At 43.1% G+C, this 18,923-nt stretch overlaps 1 protein-coding gene and 1 long non-coding RNA gene across 3 annotated transcripts; both read left to right on the forward strand.

Moving 5' to 3' along the window:
* Positions 1–11,825: 11,825 nt before the first annotated feature.
* On the forward strand, positions 11,826–15,915 carry LOC125520759. 2 transcript variants are annotated; one of them, XR_007288812.1, is made up of 3 exons: positions 11,826–13,389; positions 15,444–15,526; positions 15,700–15,914. XR_007288812.1 is itself a non-coding variant. In XM_048685773.1 (2 exons), exon 1 carries the CDS (start codon positions 11,920–11,922, stop codon positions 13,339–13,341), a length of 1,422 nt encoding a protein of 473 aa, XP_048541730.1. In that variant the 5' UTR covers positions 11,826–11,919; the 3' UTR covers positions 13,342–13,389; positions 15,444–15,915. The 2 variants fall into 2 exon arrangements, 1 of the variants encoding a protein (XP_048541730.1); XM_048685773.1 differs by having other exon boundaries at positions 15,444–15,915.
* Positions 15,916–15,917: 2 nt separating this feature from the next.
* LOC125520760 lies at positions 15,918–17,279 on the forward strand. Its single transcript, XR_007288813.1, has 3 exons — positions 15,918–16,403; positions 16,484–16,681; positions 16,790–17,279. It is a non-coding gene; the product is annotated as an uncharacterized LOC125520760 (long non-coding RNA).
* Positions 17,280–18,923: the final 1,644 nt, after the last annotated feature.

The raw sequence follows: 18,923 nt of genomic DNA on the forward strand, positions 1-18,923 counted from the left end.
AACATCCAAGATTGATACTATAATAGTATGAAACAATAAACAATTATAGATACATTGGAGACGTATCAAGCATCCCCAAGCTCAATTCATGCTCGTCCTCGAGTATGTAAATTATAGAAACATAATTTTTGATGTGGAATGCTACCTATCATATTCATCATATAATATTTTCTTTTATGGCATGGACATTTGTACTTGAATGATTCAAAGCAATAGTCTATAGTTTGTCAATAGTATAAAAAAATTGCATAAAAGTAAATAGATAGACACTTCACATAGGGAAGCAGAGATTTGCAGAGGTGCGAGAGCTCAAGGCTTAATTTAGAGAGATAAAACTATTTTGAGAGGCATGATTTTGCTGTCAACAAAAATGAAATAGTTGTTTGTTTCATATTCCAAATTTAGCTTCAATGGCAAAGCTGAATTTGGTACCCGAAGCTCAAACAAACAGGGCTTAGCGCAAGATATTTTGAAGCACTTTGTGACAACAGAGTAGAAAGTAGACATGTTCGAGTTAGTGTGCAAAATAATGGTTCAGAACATGGTGACTCACTCATAATATGTGGTTTTACCACCCTCATACCAAGCCGGTGAGGAACCGAACGACATTACACCCCTGAGAGGACTCATGGGACTGTGATCTCTCTCAAGAGTGCCACACCAGTAAATGTGGTGAGGAAACAATTTTCGGGCGAGGATGGTAGTTATTGGCTAGGGTTAGCATTAGGGATGCAAGGCAGCGCCCGACCCATCCCGCCCCGTATTCAAGATTAGGCAGACTTAGTTGTAGCCAACTTGAGGTGGTTCTAGCTTAATTTGTGCAAACTCAGCACTCTCACAGGCTCTGGTGGGACGCCACTATGCACCCCTGGTTAGCATGGCCGGGTTCGAGTAGTTGTGGTTCAAATCAAATTTCATGTACAAGTTCAAATTTTAAGATATAATTTGAGGAAAAAATGACCGGAAAAGATAAACGTCGAACATCTAATTTTTGAATCTCGTCCCGAACGCGTTGCCTGCCATTGGATTAGTTGCATCAATCTTGAAGCACCAGGCAGAGACAGCAGAGAAACTCGTTCACTGAAAATTCGCTTGACCCGAACAACCTTATTCATGATGTCTCCCTCTCCCATGCTCACTCTCTCCATTCCCTCCTTCTCCGCCTCCACTCCAGGCACCCACGTCCCCACCGCTGATGGCCTCGGACGTTCGCCGCTGCTCGACGGCCACCGACCCCTTCAGAATAAACTAGTGGTCTTGTTGACCATCAACACTTGATGCTCCTTCTTGATTTCTACCTCCGCAGCTTTCAGCATTGCGAAGAGCTCGGGAATAGTCTTATTCATCCCTTGCATATTATAGTTCATCACGAAGCTCTTGTAGCTTGGTGGCAGTGATTGGAGAATTCTGTCAATGACGCAATCATCTGGAAGATTAACTCCCAATTGAATCAAGTGATTATTATACCCAGACATTTTGAGTATATGCTCACTAACAGAACTGTTCTCCTCCATTTTACAGCTATAGAAATGGTCGAGACATAAAGATGGTTATGTTTCCTAACCATGGACAAAGAGTTGTTATTTGATTAACGGGATCACATCATTAGTTGAATGATCAGATTGACATGACCCATTCCATTAGCTTAGCACCCGATCGTTTAGTATGTTGCTATTGCTTTCTTCATGACTTATACATGTTCCTATGACTATGAGATTATGCAACTTCCGTTTGCCGGAGGAACACTTTGTGTGCTACCAAACGTCACGACGTAACTGGGTGATTATAAAGGATCTCTACAGGTGTCTCCAAAGGTACATGTTGGGTTGGCGTATTTCGAGATTAGGATTTGTCACTCCGATTGTCGGAGAGGTATCTCTGGGCCCTCTCGGTAATGCACATCACTTAAGCCTTGCAAGCATTGCAACTAATGAGTTAGTTGCAGGATGATGTATTATAGAACGAGTAAAGAGACTTGCCGGTAACGAGATTGAACTAGGTATTGGAATACTGACGATCGAATCTCGGGCAAGTAACATACCGATGACAAAGGGAACAACGTATATTGTTATGCGGTCTGACCGATAAAGATCTTCGTAGAATATGTAGGAGCCAATATGGGCATCCAGGTCCCGCTATTGGTTATTGACCGGAGACATGTCTCGGTCATGTCTACATTGTTCTCGAACCCGTAGGGTCCGCACGCTTAAGGTTACGATGACAGTTTTATTATGAGTTTATGCATTTTGATGTACCGAAGGTTGTTCGGAGTCCCGGATGTGATCACGGACGTGACGAGGAGTCTCGAAATGGTCGAGACATAAAGATTGATATATTGGAAGCCTATGTTTGGATATCGAAAGTGTTCCGGGTGAAATCGGGATTTTACCGGAGTACCGGGAGGTTACCGGAACCTCCCGGGAGCTATATGGGCCATAGTGGGCCTTAGTGGAAAAGAGAAGAGGCAGCCCAACATGGGCCGCGCGCCCCTCCCCTCCCTTGGTCCGAATAGGACAAGGACAGGGGGCCGGCCCCTCTCTCTCTTTTCCCCCCTCCGCAAATCCTATTCCAACTAGGATTGGGGGGGGGGGGAATCCTACTCCCAGAGGGAGTAGGACTCTCCTGGCGCGCCTCTCCTAGGCCGGCCGCACCCCCCCTTTAGTCCTTTATATACGGAGGCAGGGGCACCCCAGAAACACACAAGTTGATCCACGTGATCTTATTCTTAGCCGTGTGCGGCGCCCCCAGCCACCATAGACCTCGATAATATTGTAGCGGTGCTTAGGCGAAGCCCTGCGCAGTAGTACATCAAGATCGTCACCACACCGTCGTGCTGACGGAACTCTTCCCCGACACCGTGCTGGATCGGAGTCCGGGGATCCTCATCGAGCTGAACGTGTGCTAAAACTCGGAGGTGCCGTAGTTTCGGTGCTTGATCGGTCGGGCCGTGAAGACGTACGACTACATCAACCAAACGCTTCCGTTGTCGATCTACCGGGTACGTAGATCACACTCTCCCCTCGTTGTTATGCATCACCATGATCTTGCGTGTGCGTAGGAAATTTTTTGAAATTACTACGTTCCCCAACAGTGGCATCCGAGCCTAGGTTTTATATGTTGATGTTATATGCACGAGTAGAACACAAGTGAGTTGTGGGCGATATAAGTCATACTGCTTACCAGCATGTCATACTTTGGTTCGGCGGTATTGTTGGATGAAGCGGCCCAGACCGACATTACGCGTACGCTTACGCGAGACCGGTTCTCCCGACGTGCTTTGCACAGAGGTGGCTTGCGGGTGACAGTTTCTCCAACTTTAGTTGAACCAAGTGTGGCTACGCCCGGTCCTTGCGAAGGTTAAAACAGCACCAACTTGACAAACTATCGTTGTGGTTTTGATGCGTAGGTAAGATTAGTTCTTGCTTAAGCCCGTAGCAGCCACGTAAAACTTGCAACAACAAAGTAGAGGGCGTCTAACTTGTTTTTGCAGGGCATGTTGTGATGTGATATGGTCAAGACATGATGCTGAATTTTATTGTATGAGATGATCATGTTTTGTAACCGAGTTATCGGCAACTGGCAGGAGCCATATGGTTGTCGCTTTATTGTATGCAATGCAATCACGATGTAATGCTTTACTTTATCACTAAGCGGTAGCGATAGTCGTGGAAGCACAAGCTTGGCGAGACGACAACGATGCTACGATGGAGATCAAGGTGTCACGCCGGTGACGATGGTGATCACGACGGTGCTTCAGAGATGGAGATCACAAGCACAAGATGATGATGGCCATATCATATCACTTATATTGATTGCATGTGATGTTTATCTTTTATGCATCTTATCTTGCTTTGATTGACGGTAGCATTATAAGATGATCTCTCACTAATTATCAAGAAGTGTTCTCCCTGAGTATGCACCGTTGCGAAAGTTCTTCGTGCTGAGACACCACGTGATGATCGGGTGTGATAGGCTCTACGTTCAAATACAACGGGTGCAAAACAGTTGCACACGCGGAATACTCAGGTTATACTTGACGAGCCAAGCATATACAGATATGGCCTCGGAACACGGAGACCGAAAGGTCGAGCGTGAATCATATAGTAGATATGATCAACATAGTGATGTTCACCAATGAAACTACTCCATCTCACGTGATGATCGGACATGGTTTAGTTGATTTGGATCACGTAATCACTTAGAGGATTAGAGGGATGTCTATCTAAGTGGGAGTTCTTTAAGTAAATTAACTGAACTTAAATTTATCATGAAACTTAGTACCTGATAAGTATCTTGCTTGTTTATGCTTGATTGTAGATAGATGGCTCGTGCTGTTGTTCCGTTGAATTTTAATGCGTTCCTCGAGAAAGCAAAGTTGAAAGATGATGGTAGCAATTACACGGACTGGGTCCGTAACTTGAGGATTATCCTCATTGCTGCACAGAAGAATTACGTCCTGGAAGCACCGCTGGGTGCCAGGCCTGCTACTGGAGCAACACCGGATGTTATGAACGTCTGGCAGAGCAAAGCTGATGACTACTCAATAGTTCAGTGTGCCATGCTTTACGGCTTAGAATCGGGACTTCAACGACGTTTTGAACGTCATGGAGCATATGATATGTTCCAGGAGTTGAAGTTAATATTTCAAGCAAATGCCCGGATTGAGAGATATGAAGTCTCCAATAAGTTCTATAGCTGTAAGATGGAGGAGAACAGTTCTGTTAGTGAGAATATACTCAAAATGTCTGGGTATAATAATCACTTGATTCAATTGGGAGTTAATCTTCCAGATGATTGCGTCATTGACAGAATTCTCCAATCACTGCCACCAAGCTACAAGAGCTTCGTGATGAACTATAATATGCAAGGGATGAATAAGACTATTCCCGAGCTCTTCGCAATGCTGAAAGCTGCGGAGGTAGAAATCAAGAAGGAGCATCAAGTGTTGATGGTCAACAAGACCACTAGTTTCAAGAAAAAGGGCAAAGGGAAGAAGAAGGGAAACTTCAAAAAGAACAGCAAGCAAGTTGCTACTCAAGAGAAGAAACCCAAACCTGGACCTAAGCCTGAAACTGAGTGCTTCTACTACAAGCAGACTGGTCACTGGAAGCGGAACTGCCCCAAGTATTTGGCGGATAAGAAGGATGGCAAGGTGAACAAAGGTATATGTGATATACATGTTATTGATGTGTACCTTACTAATGCTCGCAGTAGCACCTGGGTATTTGATACTGGTTCTGTTGCTAATATTTGCAACTCAAAACAGGGACTACGGATTAAGCGAAGATTGGCTAAGGACGAGGTGACGATGCACGTGGGAAACGGTTCCAAAGTCGATGTGATCGCAGTCGGCACGCTACCTCTACATCTACCTTCGGGATTAATATTAGACCTAAACAATTGTTATTTGGTGCCAGCGTTAAGCATGAACATTATATCTGGATCTTGTTTGATGCGAGACGGTTATTCATTTAAATCTGAGAATAATGGTTGTTCTATTTATATGAGTAATATCTTTTATGGTCATGCACCCTTGAAGAGTGGTCTATTCTTGTTGAATTTCGATAGTAGTAACACACATATTCATAATGTTGAAGCCAAAAGATGCAGAGTTGATAATGATAGTGCAACATATTTATGGCACTGTCGTTTAGGTCATATCGGTATAAAGCGCATGAAGAAACTCCATACTGATGGACTTTTGGAACCACTTGATTATGAATCACTTGGTACTTGCGAACCGTGCCTCATGGGCAAGATGACCAAAACACCGTTCTCCGGTACTATGGAGAGAGCAACAGATTTGTTGGAAATCATACATACAGATGTATGTGATCCGATGAATATTGAGGCTCGTGGCGGATATCGTTATTTTCTCACCTTCACAGATGACTTAAGCAGATATGGGTATATCTACTTAATGAAACATAAGTCTGAAATGTTTGAAAAGTTCAAAGAATTTCAGAGTGAAGTTGAAAATCATCGTAACAAGAAAATAAAGTTTCTACGATCTGATCGTGGAGGAGAATATTTGAGTTACGAGTTTGGTGTACATTTGAAAAATTGTGGAATAGTTTCGCAACTCACGCCATCCGAAACACCATAGCGTAATGGTGTGTCCGAACGTCGTAATCGTACTTTACTAGATATGGTGCGATCTATGATGTCTCTTACTGATTTACCGCTATCGTTTTGGGGATACGCTCTAGAGACGGCCGCATTCACGTTAAATAGGGCACCATCAAAATCCGTTGAGACGACGCCTTATGAATTGTGGTTTGGCAAGAAACCAAAGTTGTCGTTTCTGAAAGTTTGGGGCTGCGATGCTTATGTGAAAAAGCTTCAACCTGATAAGCTCGAACCCAAATCGGAGAAATGTGTCTTCATAGGATATCCAAAGGAGACTACTGAATACACCTTCTATCACAGATCCGAAGGCAAGACTTTTGTTGCTAAATTCGGAAACTTTCTAGAGAAGGAGTTTCTCTCAAAAGAAGTGAGTGGGAGGAAAGTAGAACTTGACGAGGTAACTGTACCTGCTCCCTTATTGGAAAGTAGTGCATCACAGAAAACTGTTTCTGTGACACTGACACCAGTGAGTGAGGAAGCTAATGATGATGATCATGAAACTTCAGAACAAGATACTACTGAACCTCGTAGATCAACCAGAGTAAGATCCGCGCCAGAGTGGTACGGTAATCCTGTTCTGCAAGTCATGATATTAGATCATGATGAACCTACGAACTATGAAGAAGCGATGGTGAGCCCAGATTCCGCAAAGTGGCTTGAAGCCATGAAATCTGAGATGGGATCCATGTATGAGAACAAAGTATGGACTTTGGTTGACTTGCCCGATGATCGGCAAGCAATTGAGAATAAATGGATCTTCAAAAGAAGACTGACGCTGACGGTAATATTACTGTCTATAAAGCTCGACTTGTCGCAAAAGGTTTTTGACAAGTTCAAGGGATTGACTACGATGAGACCTTCTCACCCGTAGCGATGCTTAAGTCTGTCCGAATCATGTTAGCAATTGCCGCTTTTTATGATTATGAAATTTGGCAGATGGATGTCAAAACTGCATTCCTGAATGGATTTCTGGAAGAAGAGTTGTATATGATGCAACCAGAAGGTTTTGTCGATCCAAAGGGAGCTAACAAAGTGTGCAAGCTCCAGCGATCCATTTATGGACTGGTGCAAGCCTCTCGGAGTTGGAATAAACGTTTTGATAGTGTGATCAAAGCATTTGGTTTTATACAGACTTTTGGAGAAGCCTGTATTTACAAGAAAGTGAGTGGGAGCTCTATAGCATTTCTGATATTATATGTAGATGACATATTACTAATTGGGAATGATATAGAATTTCTGGATAGCATAAAGGGATACTTGAATAAGAGTTTTTCAATGAAAGACCTCGGTGAAGCTGCTTACATATTAGGCATTAAGATCTATAGAGATAGATCAAGACGCTTAATTGGACTTTCACAAAGCACATACCTTGACAAAGTTTTGAAGAAGTTCAAAATGGATCAAGCAAAGAAAGGGTTCTTGCCTGTGTTACAAGGTGTGAAGTTGAGTAAGACTCAATGCCCGACCACTGCAGAAGATAGAGAGAATATGAAAGATGTTCCCTATGCTTCAGCCATAGGCTCTATCATGTATGCAATGCTGTGTACCAGACCTGATGTGTGCCTTGCTATAAGTCTAGCAAGGAGGTACCAAAGTAATCCAGGAGTGGATCACTGGACAGCGGTCAAGAACATTCTGAAGTACCTGAAAAGGACTAAGGATATGTTTCTCGTATATGGAGGTGACAAAGAGCTCATCGTAAAAGGTTACGTTGATGCAAGCTTTGACACTGATCCGGACAATTCTAAATCGCAAACCGGATACGTGTTTACATTAAACGGTGGAGCTGTCAGTTGGTGCAGTTCTAAACAAAGCGTTGTAGCGGGATCTACATGTGAAGCGGAGTACATAGCTGCTTCGGAAGCAGCAAATGAAGGAGTCTGGATGAAGGAGTTCATATCCGATCTAGGTGCCATACCTAGTGCATCGGGTCCAATGAAAATCTTTTGTGACAATACTGGTGCAATTGCCTTGGCAAAGGAATCCAGATTTCACAAGAGAACCAAGCACATTAAGAGACACTTCAATTCCATCCGGGATCTAGTCCAGGTGGGAGACATAGAGATTTGCAAGATACATACGGATCTGAATGTTGCAGACCCGTTGACTAAGCCTCTTCCATGAGCAAAACATGATCAGCACCAAGGCTCCATGGGTGTTAGAATCATTACTGTGTAATCTAGATTATTGACTCTAATGCAAGTGGGAGACTGAAGGAAATATGCCCTAGAGGCAATAATAAAGTTATTATTTATTTCCTTATATCATGATAAATGTTTATTATTCATGCTAGAATTGTATTAACCGGAAACATAATACATGTGTGAATACATAGACAAACAAAGTTGTCACTAGTATGCCTCTACTTGACTAGCTCGTTAATCAAAGATGGTTATGTTTCCTAACCATGAACAATGAGTTGTTATTTGATTAACGGGATCACATCATTAAGTGAATGATCTGATTGACATGACCCATTCCATTAGCTTAGCACCCGATCGTTTAGTATGTTGCTATTGCTTTCTTCATGACTTATACATGTTCCTATGACTATGAGATTATGCAACTCCCGTTTGCCGGAGGAACACTTTGTGTGCTACCAAACGTCACAACGTAACTGGGTGATTATAAAGGAGCTCTACAGGTGTCTCCAAAGGTACATGTTGGGTTGGCGTATTTCGAGATTAGGATTTGTCACTCCGATTGTCGGAGAGGTATCTCTGGGCCCTCTCAGTAATGCACATCACTTAAGCCTTGCAAGCATTGCAACTAATGAGTTAGTTGCGGGATGATGTATTACAGAACGAGTAAAGAGACTTGCCGGTAACGAGATTGAACTAGGCATTGGAATACCGACGATTGAATCTCGGGCAAGTAACATACCGATGACAAAGGGAACAACGTATGTTGTTATGCGGTCTGACCGATAAAGATCTTCGTAGAATATGTAGGAGCCAATATGGGCATCCAGGTCCCGCTATTGGTTATTGACCGGAGACATGTCTCGGTCATGTCTACATTGTTCTCGAACCCGTAGGGTCCGCACGCTTAAGGTTACGATGACAGTTTTATTATGAGTTTATGCATTTTGATGTACCGAAGGTTGTTCGGAGTCCCGGATGTGATCACGAACGTGACAAGGAGTCTCGAAATGGTCGAGACATAAAGATTGATATATTGGAAGCCTATGTTTGGATATCGGAAGTGTTCCGGGTGAAATCGGGATTTTACCGGAGTACCGGGAGATTATCGGAACCCCCCGGGAGCTATATGGGCCATAGTGGGCCTTAGTGGAAAAGAGAAAAGTCAGCCCAACATGGGCCACGCGCCCCTCCCCTCCCTTGGTCCGAATAGGACAAGGAGAGGGGGTCGGCCCCTCTCTCTTTTCCCCCCTCCGCGAATCCTATTCCAACTAGAATTGGAAGGGGGGAATCCTACTCCCAGAGGGAGTAGGACTCTCCTGGCGTGCCTCTCCTAGGCCGGCCGCACCCCCCCTTTAGTCCTTTATATACGGAGGCAGGGGCACCCCAGAAACACACAAGTTGATCCACGTGATCTTATTCTTAGCCGTGTGCGGCGCCCCCAGCCACCATAGACCTCGATAATATTGTAGCGGTGCTTAGGCGAAGCCCTGCGGCAGTAGTACATCAAGATCGTCACCACGCCGTCGTGCTGACGGAACTCTTCCCCGACACTTTGCTGGATCGGAGTCCGGGGATCGTCATCGAGCTGAACGTGTGCTAAAACTCGGAGGTGCCGTAGTTTCGGTGCTTGATCGGTCGGGCCGTGAAGACGTACGACTATATCAACCAAACGCTTCCGTTGTCAATCTACCGGGTACGTAGATCACACTCTCCCCTCGTTGCTATGCATCACCATGATCTTTCGTGTGCGTAGGAATTTTTTTAAAATTACTACGTTCCCCAACAGTGTTGTGGGGCCTTCCCGTGGATATTCGTGTGCGGCGGTGTAGCTGGGGTGCAGGGGCAGATATTCGTGTGCGGCGGTGGGGGCAGCAGAAGGTAAATGTGTGCCATTGTGGTAGTTGACGGGCCTATCTGCGGCGACACGATATCATGGTGAAGGTGAGTCGGCCATCTCACAGAGCTCAACGGAATGGCGACTCACAGAGCTCAACGTGTCGGCCATCTCACAGAGCTCAACGAAAACATACATGGCAAAAATTTCTGTTTTAATTTTGCCATGGCAGTTTTTACTTTCATAGCATGGCAAATTTACTTTTATTGCCCTGGCAAATATCGTTTTTATTTGCCATCGAAAATTTAACTTTTTATTTTTCTCATGGCAAATTTACCTTTACTGCCATGGCAAGTTTACTTTAACATACATGGCAAAAAATTCTGCTTTAATTTTGCGATGGCATTTTTTTACTTTCGTAGCATGGGAAATTTCATTTTTATTTGCCATCGAAAAGTTTACTTTTTATTTTTTTTCCATGGCAAATTTACCTTTACTACCATGGCAAGTTTACTTTAACATACATGGCAAAGTTTATATTTAAATTTTTGCGATGGCAATTCTACTTTTGTTTACCATGGCAAATTCATCGACATGAAAAATTTACCTTTACTGCCAAGGCAAATTTACTTAAACATACATGGCAACCTTTACTATTTATTTTCCATCGAAACTTTACCTTCATTGTCATGCAAAATTTAACTTTATTTGTCATGGCAAATAAACCTTCATTTTTTCCATCACAAATTTTACTTTAACATACACGGCAAATGTACTAACTTTTGTACGTACCATTTGGTAATCTTTCTTATACATATACCATTTGTAATTTTTTGTCACAATTTGTGTTATTTTACATACATGATAATTTTCTTTTATAGAAAGCAAGGCAATTTTACTTCAAATACCACGGCTAATTTTGATATCTATCTACTATGGCAGTTTTTGGTGATTTTTTTTGTTTTTGTACTGTTCATTCTACTTTTTACATGGTAATTTTTTGCCATGGCAATTTTTCCGACAATAATTTTTTGCCATGGCAAAAAATTGCCATACGAGCAGTACCATGGCAATGTTTGCTTTATTGTTTGCACCATGACAGATTCATTTTTTGAAGCTTGCCATAGTTATTCATTGGACTATGGCAAAGTTGTAGGTTAAAGAATAACAGATTTAATTTTTTAAGCAATTACAAAGTTTACTTTTTGGACCATTCAAAATTCATACTTAAGGGCATGGCAATTTTTTTTATTTTTGAACATGGCAATTTTACTTTTTATCCAATGAAAAAATCATACTCCAAATCATGGAAAAATTTATATAGTTGGAACATGGCAAACTTTATTAACTTAGCAATGTGGCAAACTAAATGCTTTGGACCATGGCAAATTTGTTTTATATAAAACATAGGCATATTTTATGTTGAAACGATTTTTTTTGCCAAGGTTCCTTCTATGTGTTCTTAAATTTTGGCATTTTTTTAATTTTCATAACTACTCCCTCCGTCCCATAATATTATGAGACAGAGGGAGGAGTATGGATCATTTTTTCCAACTTTTTCAACACAGTTTCAATATACATTATGACAAACAATAAATGTGCTATTCATAATGAGGTTCAGATTCCAGCATACTTGATAGTAGTCAGCTCAAAAATTGGGCTTTTTTATGTCCTTTTTCTATTTTTTGCCATTAAGGTGACGTGGGGGTGGTGGGGAGGCCCATTGCTTAGCCTGGTCGTGCCTGGTGGGTTCGCGCTGGGGTGTATGCAAGACCGAACTCTGAACCGAGCCAAATCTCGCCGCCGTCAACCATGGATCCGAGCCGGCCACTCCTGGGGCGCGGCGCCTTCCTCTCCTCCTCGGCGCACGCCGCCGCCGCCATCATCCTCATCGCCTTCCTCCTCCTCACCCTGCTCCGCCTCCCGCTCTCCCCCTCCATCTCCATCTATACCCCTCCCCCCCTCGCCTCCACGCCCCACCACCACCTGCAGCACCAGGACCATGAAGACCAGGAGCAGGAGGACGCCTCGTCCTGCGACCTCTCCTCCCCGCTGGACTGCGCCGACCCACGCCTCTTCCACCTCATGATGCGCAGCGCCATCGACGCCTTCCCCGCCGTCCATTTCGCCCGCTTCGGCCGCCCCGTCCCCGGCGACCCGCCCTCCGCTTCCTGCGACATGGCATGGCGCGCCCGCACCAACGCCTCCGCCTCCGCCTCCCCCACCGCCACCACCAAGGACTACCGCCGCTTCGCCATCGCGAGGGACCCACACACCTGCGCCTACTCCGTCACCTCCATCGGTGATTACCACTCCGGTCCCAACGCCCGCAAGCCTCGGCCCGGCGCCTCCAACGCCACCGCCGCCCCGCCCCCGCCGCCGCTCTCCCGCTCCCAGTTCGCCGCCGCCACCTACCTCTCCTACCACGGCGGAGGCGACCGCTGCAAGCTCATGCCACACTACATGCGGAGCCTCCTATGCGCCCTCGCCGAGGCGCGCTACCTCAACCGCACCCTCGTCCTCGACCTCAGCCTCTGCCTGGCGGCCTCCTACACAGCCGCCGGCATGCCTGAGGAGGGCAAGCGCCTCGCCTTCTACTTCGACATCGACCACCTCCGGTCGTCCGTGGTGGACATCATCGAGGAAAGACAGTTCTGGGAAGATTGGGACAGGTGGGGAGCACAGGGCCAGCTCGGGCTCCGGCTCATTGAGGACACTAGGGTTGCCCCCACCAAGTTCTCGAAGGCTAAGGACACCCTGATTGTCAGGAAATTTGGGGACGTCGAGCCAGGGAATTACTGGTACCATGTGTGTGAGGGTGAGGCAGAGCGTGTGCTCCCTCCGCCGCGCCATGCCATACGTTTGGCACCAAGTTTGATGAGCATTGTTGATGATATCATCTCAAGTATGCAGCAAGACTTCGATTCCGTCCATGTTGGTGGCAGTGTTGAGGACCTCATCCAGCGAATCGAGGATGGTGTTGATGTACGAAGGCAAGTGTACATTGCCGGAGAGGGGATCAACACGGTCTCCATGGAGGTGCTTAAGGCAAAGTACAACAACTTGCGTTACCTGGATGAGTTTCAGAGGCTCTGGAGAAAAGACAGCAAGTGGTTCTTGGAGATGAAGAGGCTCAACGGTGGAGTTCCTGTGAAGTTTGATGGGTACATGCGTGAGCTGGTTGACAGGGAGGTCTTCCTCAAGGGCAAGAAGAAGGTCGAGGTGCTCCACTGATTGCTTCTCCAAGATAAAATGTTGGAAGACATGGCATGCTTTTTCCAAGTGAGTCGTGTATAGACTGTGTCTGAATTATGTTGTCAGGTTTAGGGTATAGATGATCCAGTCAGTACCACTTCAAGAGAAATTTTCGTAACCAGCATTCCAGCAACGTATAGCTCCGTTCTGCTAAGAGTACCTGTTCCGATCAATTAGTTCATTAGCACTAATCACTGCTCATTTCCTGTAAGGAATTATTGTACTAATTCACACATCCTTTTGGCTATTTAGTTGAATTCATGACCTTTTGTTTCTCCAATACATTTCAACATATGATAGTTATGAGTAGTCAATGATGTGTAGCTTTATCATCTACATAGGTGTTCTGGGCATCTATTCTTTAAGTGACACACAAAAGTATAATGACATGCTATGGATAACATATCCTCCTATGAGCATTTGTTTACTAGTTATAACACTACGCTGTCTTCCTTGATTACATGAGGGTCACGGAAACTGAAATATAGCTGTAAGACAATCTGTATGTGCTGCTTAACCTGCAATCCTGGTAAGCGACGAATATTTCTTTGATAAGCAAGGAACATTTCTTTTGTGGTCTGACTGAAACTATACATAGTGCCATATTGACGTACTTTACATTCGGTTCTACGGAACCTTCTCTGATCAAGGCTTCATTTTTCATGTACATTTACATTTCACTTATGTTAACCCCAGCAACACAGTTTACGTTATAACTACTTTATCTTGCTTTTATTTTGTTCTTTATGCACTATCTCCTTGATAGAGTAGATAAGGTAGAGAAGAGTGCTGCAATATAGCATATGTTCCAGATGTTATGCTTCTTTGTTTTTGGATAAGCAATGCTTATTCCTAGCTAAAATGGATAGGCTTTTGCAATACGGCATCTCTGAAATTTATGATAAATATACCATTTTTAACTTCTTGCTTGACGAAACAAATATATACTCTATCGAGCTTATCTGAAGTATGATAAGTTATGTACATTCAAGGGGACCTTTATAGTTAAGCAGCAACTTCCAGCAGAGATCTTCCAGTCGGGGAGGGTGTAACAACAGAATGAAATAAATAGCTTCAACGACATTGTTACGGCAATATTATGTTACTGTAATATTATGGCAGATGCGCATTAGGTTGATCAAACATGCTACATAAAGTGAGACAACCAACAATAGTTCTGCCCTCTTTAGGAAATCTGGAAGGAGCCATACCAAACTCAGCAAGTACTTCTCCCTGAACTGCTCTGTGCAAAACAACATGTGTAAAGATGCCTTGTCATCTAAGCCAATCATATAGAGTTTGGTTAAACCTAATATCTTTGCAGGTATGTTAGGGCCAGGGATAAATATGAGATAACCTCTGTTACGGTATAGAAGGCCTGCATGTATTCCTCGATCATCAATTTGTCCAATCAAATATGTATTATTGTTCAGTAAGTAAAGTGTTGAATTCGTTTTTCGAAAAAAGTTTATAATAGCATTTTTGGCATATAACTCATATTTGGTTAGTCAAATTGATGATCTTGAAATACATGTGGACCAATTGCTTTTGATTACTATAAACCGTTGAACATTGGTAGGAGTACTTCTCTAGGAGTTGCTCATTTATTCCAGATAACGACGAGACTTTGTTCCGCTAATATCTATACCTGGATCATGCTCCTTCCCATCCATTACTTCTGAACTGGCACCAAAAAGAAAAGAAAAAAAGAACACAGTGAAATCACAATTATGAATGGTTAGTGCTCCTACTTTACAGTAGAGAATTGATGACTGATATTAACAACCTTGGAATACTAATAGTTGGTTAGCTTGTTAGCTCTACTTGCTGCTAAGTTCTATTAAGAAGAAATTGCAATTATCCAATGTTATGAGCTGCCTTTTCTTACTGGTTGATCATTTCACAACATTTACTGATCGCGCATAAGTAGGTTTGTTTGTGCCCTTTCTGGACAAAAAACATTTGACATGGGTCTGCTCTGTTTGCTAGCTAGAGCTTTGCCAGTAATACAAGCAGTAGAGCAAGTACGACTAATAACATGTGCCATTTGCATTAATCTTTTTGTTATCTAATTAATTCAGTTATGCTGCGGGGTGAACGAAGGCACGCCACAAAAATGACGAAGAAAGACATTTGGGCTTGCGCTGAGAGACAAGAGAATCAGGAAAGCATATCTCATTCTCAGCCCCATTCCTCTAATCTCTAGACTCATGTGCCTGATGCATGGTCTGCTCTGTGCATCAAGATTTCTCTCTTATTTAAAATTTGAACTTAACTATAGTAATGCTGAGTAGCAATTTTTTTTCTTATCCTTTTCTTGTATTGTATCACCTCCAGATCAGGGAATCAAAAAGGCAGTACCACCACCGCATCATGCTGCTGTTGTTTCACACCTTGAACCATCAAAGAGGCGGTGCCATCGCCACCTCATGATGTAGAATGCCACATCCAGGTTCCTCGGGCAGCTCATCCCCCAGACAAGCATGCCTTCTTCAGGGGCAAGCTCACTCCCGTGGTACCGCCATGATGCGGCCACATACATAGATGATGGGGGGGGGGGGGGGGCATTGTGAATGTTGTGAATGAAAGCTGCAGCAGGGAGATGACACGGCAGAGCATCCCCAGAAAACCCAGAAATTGTTGATGATTTCCGTTTCAAGCATCCACCTGCGAGAGAGTACCCTCGTAGGAGTGGGACATTGCAGGCAGAAGCAGCCAGTAGGAGAAGTGTACTGGAAACCACGAGAAAACTACAACAGGCTCCATCAGTGCCAAGCTGAAGGCAGCGAACTTACGAACTTAGTCATGCGTCTCATGGCCTGTGGACCAAGCCACCCTAGCTTTGGCTTTGTTCAAGCCTCCTACAAGCCACAGTTCACGACTTCACGTGGCTTGGGTACCCGTTGTATCTAGAGCTGCCCCCTCTCGGTGCAATAAAGCCTGGAACTAGTGCTGCCACTACCAGAGCTTCAGAAATAGAGAATTCCAGTGATGCCACGGGCAAGCTTAAACGCACTTCTTCATCTCAATCACCAGGATAGGTATGTAATACCGTTCTCCTTGGACATCATCTGCCTCGACATATTCATGCTAATTTATCCCTACATTTGATTGATTGAAGCATACGACCCGTTGCAAACACGCTCGGCAAAAGGGGATTCGGTTAACTTGTCCAGAAGCATGAGGATAAGGATGAACGATACGTTTTCAGGAAAGATGCTCTTTTCTTTTCTTTTCTTTTTTGAGGGGAAAAGATGCCCTCTTCGAGTGTAGTCTTGTTCGACGCCGAAGAAGAGAAAGTGATCAATATCGACTAAAGGTAAAGTGGCATAAATTATATTTGTAGACGGTGGTTTCACTCCTTTCACATTTATGTAGTCCGTACTTGTATTTGAGATTATATAACTGACCATATGGAGTATTGCAGGCTTGCTTCAGGAGCTCCTGTCTTCATCCACTAATTAGAAACTCGGCTGTTTCGGTGCCAATGCAATGAGTTGGGGGCACGGTCCGTTTTGGTTTCACTGTCAACTTTTTTGTTTCCGACCTTTCCTTTTTGGGTGTGCGGTCCCTTTTTCTTTTTGTTTCGCTGTCAATAAGTGTGCAAGAAATAACCTTAAGTCCTTGGGGTCGGTTTAGTAGCTATGACTCTGCTGTTGGCAGTTGTTAGAAAATGTATGTATATCAGTAATTTCTTGTCCTTGTACTCCCTCCGTCCGGAAATACTTGTCCTAAAAATGGATAAAATGGATGTATCTATAACTAAAATAAGTCTAGATACAACCATTTCTAGGACAAGTATTTACGGACAGAGGGAGTATGTCATTTCGGTTGTACTAAATCGGCGACATTGATATGGATAGGAGGGAGTGCCTTTTTCTCAAAAGAAACTACTGGCTAAACAATTTTTATGTTTTCCAAGGAATATGATCTTGTCTTAGCATGATGATTACGCTGAAAATTTTAATTTTTCAAAAAGGGGGGCAACCATTGATGGATGCAGCCATTTTATTCCGGATTTCAAGTCATTCTTACAAACAAAATGAAATAATTATACGACTCAACAAAATGCAAAAATATTGCAAGTCTCACTCAGGCATCACAAAAAATCCTATAACTAGATGAACATCCATATTGATCGAACAAGATAAAATGTACGTAGTATGTGACAAAATGATGTATAAAAAGACAAAACATTTGAATTAAACTTATCACAACGTCATATGTTAATGAAAATGTGAAGCATGGACAATATATTTTTGCTCAAGCGCCCAACACATACATCCATACCATACAAAAGTTAACAAAAAGTATTTAATTTATGATTGACGTGCATGACTTGATGAGGTGGCATAGTTTACATAGATAAATTAATGCAATAAATGTATGCATGCATGACCAGTTGATGTCATCCGACTTTGGACGGGCGGGTATCAATAATTGAGATGACGTGAAAGTAAGCATGTGCGAAGAAATCTAGTAGTGGGTGCTATCTATCTAAACGCAAAAGATCCTTTTTAGTGAAATAGTATGAAATATTCCAACTCTATGAGAAATGTCTTACACAAACATTAATGTTGAGAATTCTATGACATGTCGTGCGAGATGAAACATACAACTAGGTTGGTGAAGATCTCCACCGCACCTGACAGGAGTGTTGGACCTTTTCTTGCTAGGCCAATTTCTTGTCTCATATATCATTTCTGGTGTCTCATATAGATTGTTTTGTTTCTATCACTCCCATTTTGTTCTACCTTTTTCTTAAAAAAAACTACGGGCTAAATAACGTTTCTGTTTCCCAAGAGGTATATTGTTGTCTTAGGATGCAAGTTGTGCTTGCGATAGTATGATGAGAATTTTATCTTTTCAAAATGGGCTATGATGTGAATTGTCCTTTTATTAGTGAATTTCATCATTCTTGCAAAAAGTTGAAATGCAAAAAAGATTGCATGCCTTGTTGATGCATCACAAATCCTATAACTAGACCGACATCCATATCAATCAAACATAATAAAAGCCTAGAAGGTATATGACAAAATAATGTATAAAACGAAAAAACTTTTGAATTAAACCTAACTCGGCGTCATATGTTAACACAAACGAACTTCAACACTAACACACACAAGCAAAAATGAACCATGCCAAGAAGGTTGAGATAGAGATGGACTCAAGTTGTTGCTGTCAAGTTGATCTAGGGCGAGGAGGTTGAGATAGAGATGGACTCAGTTGTTGCTGTCAAGTTGATCCAGACCAAGGAGGTTGATAGATCGGTCTACTCATCGCTTATTATAGAGATTAGATACCGTATGTCTCTTCGTGATTCTTGTATTACTCATGTTAATCGTAGCCAAAATGAAGTTAGTGATACTATAGCCAAATTTGCTTGTGTAGAAGGCAGAACCATGACTTGAATTGGCTCGGGTCCTTCGGACGCTACGGAGGATTCTACTATTGATTGTATGAACTGCTTTAGTTGAGTAATACAATATTTCACTCGCAAAAAAAAGAAAAAAAAGAAAGAAAAAGAACAATGTTATTGAATTATATCCTCTTCTGAACCG

The sequence above is a fragment of the Triticum urartu genome, chromosome 7 (assembly GCF_003073215.2).
Source record: "Triticum urartu cultivar G1812 chromosome 7, Tu2.1, whole genome shotgun sequence".
In the NCBI taxonomy this organism is placed as follows: domain Eukaryota; kingdom Viridiplantae; phylum Streptophyta; class Magnoliopsida; order Poales; family Poaceae; genus Triticum; species Triticum urartu.

Excerpts from the sequence above, each read along its gene's own strand:
- LOC125520759 (XM_048685773.1), top strand. The coding sequence starts at position 11,920 with ATGGATCCGAGCCGGCCACTCCTGGGGCGCGGCGCCTTCCTCTCCTCC.